This window comes from Phyllobates terribilis, unplaced genomic scaffold (genome assembly GCF_046119375.1).
Source record: "Phyllobates terribilis strain yellow unplaced genomic scaffold, ASM4611937v1 Scaffold_1__5_contigs__length_1240528914, whole genome shotgun sequence".
NCBI classification, from domain to species: Eukaryota; Metazoa; Chordata; class Amphibia; order Anura; family Dendrobatidae; genus Phyllobates; species Phyllobates terribilis.
The window spans coordinates 1,045,205,721-1,045,216,866 of record NW_027362761.1 but is presented as its reverse complement, the minus strand read 5'-3'; the positions used below and the strand labels follow the sequence as shown (position 1 = coordinate 1,045,216,866).

Here is an 11,146-nt window from a genome sequence, read left to right as displayed (position 1 = left end):
AAAAATCTGTCAGTAATTCAGTCCTCGACTATTTTGGCTATTTTAAACTACTGTTCATATTTAAGAGAGCAACAGTATTAAGAGTAGATAGTGTTTGGGGAGGACAATTTGGGAATTTGGTAAAGCAGATATTTCAAGCGGATCTGTCACAATACAAACTGTATACAATATTAAATGAATCTCTTAGACCTGATGGAGCCGGTGTACTAACAGTGTATCTTGATAATCCATGCATAAATGGTTGTATACTGCTTTTAGAAAGTGTGATTGCTCTTCAGTGGCCTTCTACCCACTTATTTGATTGACAGCTTTTCCTAGCGATGTGTCACTTACCGTGTATTGTTGTTTCAATAAAATCAGTGTTTTATCAGCAGGTGTTATCACTACAGGACTAGTTGTCTCGTGCCTCCTAGTCAACTGCTCCTTGTAACTCATTCCCACCTCTGATTAGCAGCTTTCCTTTCTGCCTATGCACAGTGTACACAGAAAGTTGGCAATTGGTGGTGTGGACGGGGTTATACAGAGCTCAGCATTCATAGCACTGCCTGATCTGCAGTAGAGAAAACAGGGATTGTATCAAAATGAATGAAAGCAGCTCAGTAAGTGACACATCGCTGGAATCAGGACTCAGCTTCTCCATCATGCTGTTCTCAAATTACATAACAAAAACCTGGTGATACATTCCCTTTAATATCAGGATTATGCAACCAGTCTGACAAGGTTTTTCAAAGTAAGTACACTATGCTCATCAGGTCTAAGAGCGCTATTTATCCTCTTCCTGTATGGGCGTTTTTCCATTTTTGCATTTTTCTTTGTTTTCCTCCCATTCTTCCAGGAGCTACAGTTTTGGAGGGTTTGTTTTTTGAAGGACGAGTTGTAGTTTTGAATGACACCTGTTAATGTACCTGAAATGTTGAAAAAAAAAGTTAAAAAAAATGCTACTTTTGTCTCCATGTTCCAGGACCTGTATTATTTTAATTTTTCCTTTGATGGAGCTATATGAGGGTCGTTTTATGAGTTGCAAGATTATATTTTTATTGATACCATTTTGAGGTACATAAAAGATTCTGATTGCTTTTCATATTTGTATTTATTTGCGATTTGTGGCGATCAAAACTGTTTTACATGATACGGTGATACCAAATATGTCGATTTTTTTTTTTTTTTTTTTCTCTTTCATTTATATTATTTCCTCAATTTTAGTGGGGGAAATAGGAACTGATCCAATTTTTTTTACTGTATTTTTTAGTCCAATTAGGTGACTTAAACCTGTGACCAACTGATCGCTTATGCGATGTCCTACAATACTATAAGGTTGCAGTACATAGTAGAAATCATGGTCTATGAACGCCATTCACAGGCTGTTCTTCAAAGGAGTAAAGTATTTGTGGCCTAGGCAACTCATCGGCACCCCTCAATCGTATCGTGGGGGAGCCAATGGGCGCATGGTATGGTGTGCCCCCATTGGTGCATTTTAAATGCTGTTGTTAGAGATTGACAGTAGTGCCCCATAGCAGCCGTGTGCGCCATATTTCTGGTCCGTGCAGTAAAATTCTGTAATATTGCAGTGTGTCAATGTAGTAAAAGTAAAATCTATCGTGACTTATTTTTCATTAATTACGCACTTTAACAAAAACAGTGGGATGGACTTACTAATCTAGTTTAGTTTTTAGAATATGTGAACACACTTGACAATATGGTGAATAGTCACCCAATGTATCAAAGTTACACTTCTCTGAGTTTTCACCACCTATTGTTTGGCAAATTTTCCACCAATAATTTGTCATGTATGTACATGCTTTTTTGGTGTAAATTACAACAGAATTCTGGATCATCTAGTTGAGTAAATCTCCCCAATATTTGCAAAACAATATACTCTGAGGCTTCGTTCCCACGATGAGCTTTTGGTGAGTTTTTGACGCTGCAGATTTTCGCCCCATCATAAACGCAGCGTCTTACAGTTCCGGCAAAGTGGGATTTATAGAGACCTGCAATGCGTGTTTCATGTCTGCAGCATGTCAATTTCTCTTGTACGCGGAGTTTTATGTGCAGATTTTCCCATAGACTTGCATTAGGTGTGGAAAATCCACAAGTAAAAAAAAAAAAAAATACACACTCGTTTTCAGTGCGTTTCCACAGCACGTTTTCTCAATGCCAAATACCAGGAAGAATAAAAAGCAAAGCAGTTTTATTTAACCCCTTAAGGACCCAGCCACTTTGTACGTTAATGACCGGGGCAATTTTTTCAATTCTGACCACTGTCCCTTTATGCGGTAATACCTCTGGAACGCTTCAACGGATCCCCCTGTTTCTGAGATTGTTTTTTCGTGACATATTGTACTTCATGATAGCGGTAAAATTAATTTGATATCACTTGCGATTATTTGTAAAATAAACAGAAATTTGGCGAAAATGTTTAAAATGTTGCAAGTTTCAAACTTTGAATTGTTATGCCCTGAAATCAGAGAGACATGTCACACAAAATAGTTAATAAATAACATTTCCCACATGTCTACTTTACATCAGCACAATTTTGGAAACATGATTTTTTTAGGCAGTTATAAGAGTTAAAATTTGACCAGCGATTTCTCATTTTTCCAACAAAATTTACAAAACCATTTTTTGAAGTGACTTTGAGGTGTCTATATGACAGAAAATACCCAAAAGTGACACCACTCTAAAAACTGCACCCCTCAAGGAACTCAAAACCACATTCAAGAAGTTTATTAACCCTTCAGGTGCTTCACAGGAACTGAAGCAATGAGGAAGAAAAAAACTAGCATATAACTTTTTTTCACAAAATTTTAAACTTAGACCAATTTTTTTTTTTTTACACAAGGGTAACCGATAAAAATGGACCCCAAAATGTATTGTGTAATTTCTCCTGAACATGCTGATACCAAATATGTGGCGGAAAACTACTGTTTGGGTGCATGGCAGGGTTCGGAAGTGAAGGAGCGCCATTTGAATTTTTGAATTCAAAATTTACTGGGATAATTAGCGGACAACTTGTTGCGTTTGGAGAGCCCCTGATGTCCCTAAACAGCAGAAACCCCTCACAAGTGACCCCATTTTGGAAACTAGACCCCTCAATGAACTTATCTAGATGTGTGATGAGCACTTTGAACCCCCAGGTGCTTCACAGAAGTTTATAACGTAGAGCCATGAAAATAAAAAAATCACAAAAATTTTCTTTTAGCCCCAAATTTTTTATTTTCACAAGGGTAACAGGAGAAAATTGACCTCTCATTTTGTTGTGCAATTTCTCCTGAGTACGCCAATACCCTACATGTAATTGGCAACTACTTTTGAGGCACAGTGCAAAGGTCAGAAAGGAAGATTTTAGTGTTATGGTTTGAGGGTGCTATGACCCACTAGGAGATCCCCTGAGGTGCCAGAACAGCAGATTCCCCCATAAATGACCCCATTTTACAAACTACACCTCTCAATGAACTCAATTAGGGGTTCAGTGATCATACTGACACCAAGGATGTGTTGCAGAATTTTATTCCATTGGGCAGTGAGGAAAAAATAATTACATTTTTACCGCAAAAATTTTGTTTTAGCCCCAGATTTTACATTTTCACACTGGGATAATGGATAAAAATAGCACCAAAATTTGTCCCATAATTTCTGCTGAATGTGGCAATACCTCACATGTGGCTGTACAGTACTGCTTGGCCACACGGCGACACTCGGGAGGGATGGAGCGCTATTTGAAGTAAAAGTTTGTTTAAAAACAGGCAGGGAAATGTTTTACCTCACAAAAAGAATCAGCTGTGATCTCGTGTTGTCCTGTCTGTATACTCTTTCGCGTCCTCCCCTGCCCTGGAGATGTGGTATGATCAGACCATGTTCCTGCACGGTCAGTACACAGCCATTACATAGTACACAGCAGGGGCACATTTATAAGATTATCTCAGCACAGGAGCATTTTATTTAACCACATCCAGTTGTGGAAATTATTATTATTCAAAGATCTGTTGACTAAAATGAACTTTTGTTCATGGGAAAACCCCTTTAAAGAAGAACTCTAATGTATGCTTTTTTTATTAAATGTGTGTATATTTGCATGTAATGTAGCACTATTAACATCCTCACCTAATGCTGTTCTCTCCGGCATCCAGCGCCGTTCAGTTTTGCTTCTCCGTGACATCACCGCGCTGCAAACCCCTTGGTTACGCTGCGCTCTGCATGTCTTGTACATGGCTTTTACAATGTAAGCCTATGGAACGAGGCTCCATAGACTTCCATTGTAAGAGAGACGTCCAGCTCACATATAGAGAATAGAGTTAACCGACTAGTCCCAATTGTGGTGATGTCACTGAGGAGAGGAACAGAACGGCGCACAGTATTTTAACACACTCACATTACATTATATGCACATATACACACATTTAATAAAAATAAATATTGATGGGAGTGCTGCTTTAATTGGTGCCGAAAATCTGTAACATCAAAAACTCAGCAAAAGCTCATCGTGGGAACTTAGCCTAAAATGGCTTTTTCTTTAGGGCATAAGCAGTAATTGTTTTACAGATGTGTCTACAATTTGCTTAATTTTTTTTTCTACATAAATGGTTAAATATGGGGAAGAGAAAAGCATTGGATAAGTATATTTTCTAACTTTCACAAATACATAAAAAAGCACTTATCATGCAGTACATTGACAGTATGTACACTGCATGCACTAAGCTTTGACATATGAGACCATAAAAAGATGTTCACTTCTGGTGAGATTTTTTTTTTTTTTTTTAAAGCACCACTCCAGCATTTATTTTTTTTAATTTCAGCACTGGAGTGGTGCTAGTAAATGAAGTTCCCTGACCCTAATCTTATACTTACCAGCCGCCATCTTCAGCTCGTCTCTGTGGACTTCCGGTCCCCCACCAGCATCTTGTGACCACAACTTCTGACTGACTAGAAGTCAGAGGTAACAGTCACAAGCTCTCAATGTAAGTCTGAGAGCCTTGTTCAGGCCTTGTTCTGGCTTCGTTCTGGCTCTTGTAGACTTACGTTGATTAGTGACTAAAGATGAGCGAGCGTGCTCGGATATAGTGCTATCCGAGCATGCTCAGGTGGTGTTGCCTGTTTGTTAGGCAATCTCCGCATGCGTTGCTGCTGTCCAACAGCTGCGACACATGCAGCCGCGGGGACCAGAGCAGATTATTCGAGCACGCCGGAACTACTTGGATAACACCCGAGCATGCTCAGATAGCACTATATCCAAACACGATCTCTCATATCTAGTAGTGACCTCCGCCTCGCCCATCAATCACTGGTGCGATCCGGCAGGTCACAACCTACAGAAGATGACCACAGATGAAGACGACGGCTGGTGAGTATAAGACTAGGGGAGGGAACAGCGCTGCTTTAACAGCGTAGCTTTAAATGATTTCCAATCAAAATATAAAATTGTCCATATACTGGAATCAGAAGTTAAAGCTGCACCTAAAGTTTGGCCGTTGTGTTTCAATAAGTTATGGTGATAATGCCATGTTAACGTTTTATAGTGGCAGCCATTTGTGACAAAGAAGGGAACTCTTTGTTTCCGTGCACATTCAATTTCATGTGGTCTGTGTTCATAAATCAGCTGAGAGGAGCTCTGTAAAAGACAGACAGATCGGTTACAAACTGTCCTCACACACAAGAACAAGCTCACTGAGGGATTCTCAGATAACTCATTCTGCAACTAACAATACACAATGCAACCAGGGCTGTGGAGTCGGTAAGCCAAACCTCCGACACCGACTCCCTCATACATGGCTCATGTTTAAGTGATAAATTTACTGTAGCACAGATTCATCTCTACTAAAAGTCTAGACCCTTAGATCAGGAAAAGGACAGACATTTATAGGACATTTCATAACTTTCCCAAATTCTTATGAAAAAATATTCCCCACAAACTGCATTGAACTGCTGTATCCAATTTATTATATATTTTAGTAGTTGGAGTCGGTCCATTTTATACCAACTCCACCAAAATGTGCTCCGACTCCACGACTCCGACTCCACAGCCCTGATATGCAACACAGAGGCTATAGAAGGTAAAGTTTTGTTTTTTTTTATAAAACCCAATTACAAATATAATTCTTAGCCCTAAATGCATTGAAATTGTCCCTAAAGCCAGACAACCCCGGAAGTGCAGTCCTATTTGTTGAAACCTCTAATATAACTTAATATAGTTATTTATTACGTCTGACTGTCCACTCAATAACAGACTGAGTTATGCTCTAGCCTTCTATCTTGAAATAATGTTATGAGATTGTAAAAAAGTTTGCATATTTTCTAGAAACAGTGCCCCTCTTGCCCACAGGATTTGTCCGGTATTGCAGCTTCACTTCATTCAATTTACTAGAGATGAACTTACAATACCAGACACAACCCATGGACAAGCTTAGCTCTGTTTCTGTGGAGGTAAAAAAGAACACCCATTTCTTACTAATCTCAGACAACCTCTTTAATTTCGACTGATTTTTTCCATTCAAAAGAGGAGCTAGGAAATGTATTTAAGCTAAGAAGTTGTTACGTAGCTGCCCACTGTTCATCTGTCTAATGAGATTGATTAATCATTTTTTGCATAATAAATCTACATATTAATTATTATTCCTTTTTCTTTTAGGGCAGGACTCTTATTTTCCCGACTCAGGTACTGGAATATTTTTGCAGCTTTCTTCCGTTGTACTAGTTCTGTATTTGTGAAAGTATTGTTGGTTGTATGAGGCACTGAAGGTGCACAGTAGGTGGACATCATCTTCCTTACATACTATTCACCTTAGTAACGTTAATGGCACTGTACGTATGATCTGATTTAACTCTAGATATCTGGAGATCTTACAATGATTGTGTGAAAGATGCTCTCAATGGTGATTCAAGTGGTTCCTCCCTTGCAGCAAAAGGCTTTAGAAGTGTCCGGCCAAACCTGCAGGAAAGGAAATCGCCCACTCAGGTAAGTACATGACTTCTGTACTATATTTTTTCAGCTCTCTTAACTATCTATACAGTTACAAAGAATGCAGTGTGATCGGAGAGAATCTCAGACCAAATGCAGTTGTCTAGAAGATTATATTTGTAACACTTTTGCAGCCCATTTATGTTGTTCTGCTCCACTTAAAGGAAGAAGACCATGAACTTTGTAAATAAATGGGTTAAAGGGGTAGTCACATCTTGCAAAGCATATAACTAGGATATGTCATCACTTCATGATCTAAGGGAGTCTGACCTCTAAAAACCTCATCAATCCTGAGAATGAAGTGTCCAAAGCTCTGGTGTAGCGCTGCAGCTAGGTGGCCAGATGCGTTACTGTGCAGGCAAAGCTTAGAGGACACGGTGCTGAGACTCCTTCTGCGTGCTGATCGGGGAGGTTCGAGTGGCTGCACCACAAGCGTCATAAAGTCATGATATGTGATTACTATGTAATGTAGGAAATACCACTATGTACATTTCTTACTGGTTTGTGTATACAAATCCAGTGCATATCTATATGTTTCTGTGGTCAGGGACGACCTAGAACGGAAGTTGTTCATTGCTCACTTCTGTCTACTCTTTCTACTGTCAGTATACAACCCCTGGCAAAAATTATGGAATCACCGGGCTCGGAGGATTTTCATTCAGTTGTTTAATGTTGTTGAAAAAAAGCAGATCACAGACATGGCACAAAACTAAAGTCATTTCAAATGGCAACTTTCGGGCTTTAAGAAACACTAAAAGAAATCAAGATTAAAAATGTGGTACTCAGTAAGGGTAATTTTTTCAGACCAAGCAGAGGGAAAAAAATTATGGAATCACTCAATTCTGAGGAAAAAATTATGGAATCACCCTGTAAATTTTCATTTACAAAACTAACACCTGCATCAAATTAGATCTGCTCGTTAGTCTGCATCTAAAAGGTAGTGATCACATATTGGAGAGCTGTTGCACCAAGTGGACAGACCTGAATCTTGGCTTCAACAGGAGAGATGTCAATTGAAACAAAGGAGAGGATTATCAAACTCTTAAAAGAAGGTAAATCATCAAGCAATGTTGCAAAAGATGTTGGTTGTTCACAGTCAGCTGTGTCTAAAATCTGGACCAAATACAAACAACATGGGAAGGTTGTTAAAGGCAAACACACTGGTAGACCAAGGAAGACCTCAAAGCGTCAAGACCGGAAACTTAAAGCAATATGTCTCCAAAACAGGAAATGCACAACAAAACAAATGAGGAACGAATGGGAGGAAACTGGAGACAATGTCTGTGACCGAACTGTAAGAAACCGCCTAGAGGAAATGGGATTTACATACAGACAAGCTAAACATAAGCCATCATTAACACTTAAAGAGAAAAAAACAAGGTTACAATGGGCTAAGGTAAAGCAATCGTGGACTGTGGATGACTGGATGAAAGTCATATTCAGTGATGAATCGCAAATCTGCATTGGGCAAGGTGATGATGCTGGAACTTTTGTTTGGTGCCGTTCCAGTGAGATTTATAAAGATGACTGCATGAAGAGAACATGCAAATTTCCACAGTCATTGATATGGGGCTGCATGTCAGGTAAAGGCACTGGGGAGATGGCTGTCATTACGTCTTCAATAAATGCCCAAGTTTACATTGATATTTTGGACAGTTTTCTTATCCCATCAATTGAAAGGATGTTTGGAGATGATGACATCAGTTTTCAAGATGATAATGCATCCTGCCATAGAGCAAAAACTGTGAAAACATTCCTTGGAAGAAGACACATAAGGTCAATGTCATGGACTGCAAATAGTCCGTATCTGAATCCAATTGAAAATCTTTGGTGGAAGTTGAAGAAAATGGTCCATGACAAGGCTCCAACCTGAAAAGCTGATCTGGCAACCGCAATCAGAGAAAGTTGGAGCCAGATTGATGAAAAGTACTGTTTGTCACTCATTAAGTCCATGCCTCAGAGACTGCAAGCTGTTATTAAAGCGTTGGAGTGTTCTTTTGTGTGTTTGTTTTTCATGATTCCATAATTTTTCCTCAGAATTGAGTGATTCCATAATTTTTTCCCTCTGCTTGGTCTGAAAAAAATTACCCTTACTGAGTACCACATTTTTAATCTTGATTTCTTTTAGTGTTTCTTAAAGCCCTAAAGTTGCCATTTGAAATGACTTTAGTTTTGTGCCATGTCTGTGATCTGCTTTTTTTCAACAACATCAAACAACTGAATGAACATCCTCCGAGCCCGGTGATTCCATAATTTTTGCCAGGGGTTGTATTATCAGGAAAGTGAGTAAAGGGAGTGGAGTAACACATTGAATGCGATTACCCAGGGTTTGTATGTACTCTGCTACCATGCAGACACAGGATTTCTAACTTAGGAGTTGAAGATTTCTAATCAAGACAATTTGCCATGTTTCTTAAAACGGTATTCTCAAGTTATATATTGAGCAGCTCACAGCTCTGCTGTCTCATTACTTCCTAGTTTCTGGCAGGGCAGGCTATCATCTTTGAGTGACAGTTCTGAGTAGCAGAACTGTAGTATTAGTAGAAGTATAAAGCTCAGCACAAGCTCTGCTATAACACATTCAGCCATCAGTGGTTTGCTCTGGAGTGTACACTGGTATCACATATTTACACATAGAGATAAGAGCATATTTGAAAACACACAGAACAGGGAGTGTCATGATGCTGGGATCAGAGAGACTGTGTTTACACAAGACTAATAAGAGCAGCTTGTCAGATAACTGCTGCGGGATATTAGAAGTTAACTCCTCTCCTGGAATCTAACTTCTGCACACACTCGGCTAGGATCTGGGCAGGCACTTGTGATCGAGCTAGAAACCAACTGTACAGTATGCTAGATAAAAGCTCTCACAGTAGGAGAATGAAAGCGGATTGAAAAAGTAAGTCAATTCTAATCTTGCTTATTTTCATGTTGTCTAACTAATTAACCCCCACATGCAATATGATGACTATTACAATCCTCCCACACGCATAGTATGATGTCCCTAGTGTCCCCCATACACAATACGATGTCCTCATAGGCCGTTCTCCCATACACATAGTATGATGACCCCACAGACCTCACCCACACGCACAGAATGATGTCACCACTGTCCCTCCACAATGTATGATGTCCTTATGTTCCCCCCATCACAGTATGATTCTGCAACAGGCCCTCAGTGTCCCCCACACAGTATGATCATCTCCACTGTTTCACTCGCACAGTATGATGACCCCTACAGTTCCATCACAAACAGTATGATGCCCCACACAAGCATCCCAATTGCCTGTGTGTCTGGCTTATCTTCTGCTGAGCTATTCTCTAATGCAAGTCCTTCAGTCTCTCCTCAGATGACATGGTGGAGAAGGTATCTGTCAGCTATCTGCTTTACCACTATATTCAGCTGTATCTGATTCCTGAGGACACATATGCAGTTGATGTAGGGACATACCCTCCAACCTCCTGGTGCAGCTCCCCAAATTTGAGACAGTCCAGCTATTTCTTCTGGGAATCAAAATCAAATTCATGCAGCGCTGTTGGCCCAAACATATTTAACAAATGAATTAACCGCTACCTCCAGAATCTGACTTCCAAACATATTCAGACTCATTCTTGTCAAATAAACTACGTAATCATTCAGAATTCTAAGTGACTCTTCACAGTATAATAACGATGACTCTTATCCCGTCTTATATTGCTTTCTTCAACTTCATTCCTATAATTAGATTATATTCAAATGAGCTCAAGATATTTCAGTACGAAGGTTTATTGAAAGCTCCATCCTCTCCATACATCAAGTCATTATTCTTAAGTGAGATTTAACACAGCAGCTTGTGATGAACCATCTGCAACAATGCATAATGCTGTATAATGGTGTTTGGGGTTTATCCTAGATTCAGAATGATGTTACCATATGGAGACACAACATCAAGATTGCATGTTTTCATCCAACGGGTTTAATCTATAAATCTTCATAAATACTGTAACAAACACCTATTTAATTAATTACATATCCTTATTTTACCACTCATACAAAGTATGTCTTTAAAATCTTATGGTATATAAAAGAATACATTGAAGGGTTGTTCTCAAATGTAAAAGTTATCACATACCCACAAGATAGGGGATAACTTTCCAATAACTGGGGGTCCGACAGGCAATTGCTCCTACCGTACCCGAGAACCGGAGCTCTAA

General features: G+C 39.3%; 1 protein-coding gene across 32 annotated transcripts in view; it reads left to right on the top strand.

The window, feature by feature from the left end:
* Nucleotides 1-11,146, top strand: part of SORBS2 (sorbin and SH3 domain containing 2) — a 417,459-nt gene that overhangs the window by 238,301 nt on the left and 168,012 nt on the right. For 26 of the 32 annotated variants that reach the window (XM_073645328.1, XM_073645337.1, XM_073645326.1 and 23 more), the window contains 2 exons: nucleotides 6,623-6,649; nucleotides 6,822-6,949. In XM_073645328.1, the coding sequence (XP_073501429.1) occupies nucleotides 6,623-6,649; nucleotides 6,822-6,949 (155 nt within the window). Of the gene's footprint in view, nucleotides 1-961; nucleotides 1,054-6,622; nucleotides 6,650-6,821; nucleotides 6,950-11,146 lie in introns of all 32 variants that reach the window. The other 6 variants (XM_073645333.1, XM_073645327.1, XM_073645341.1 and 3 more) reach the window with 2 other exon arrangements.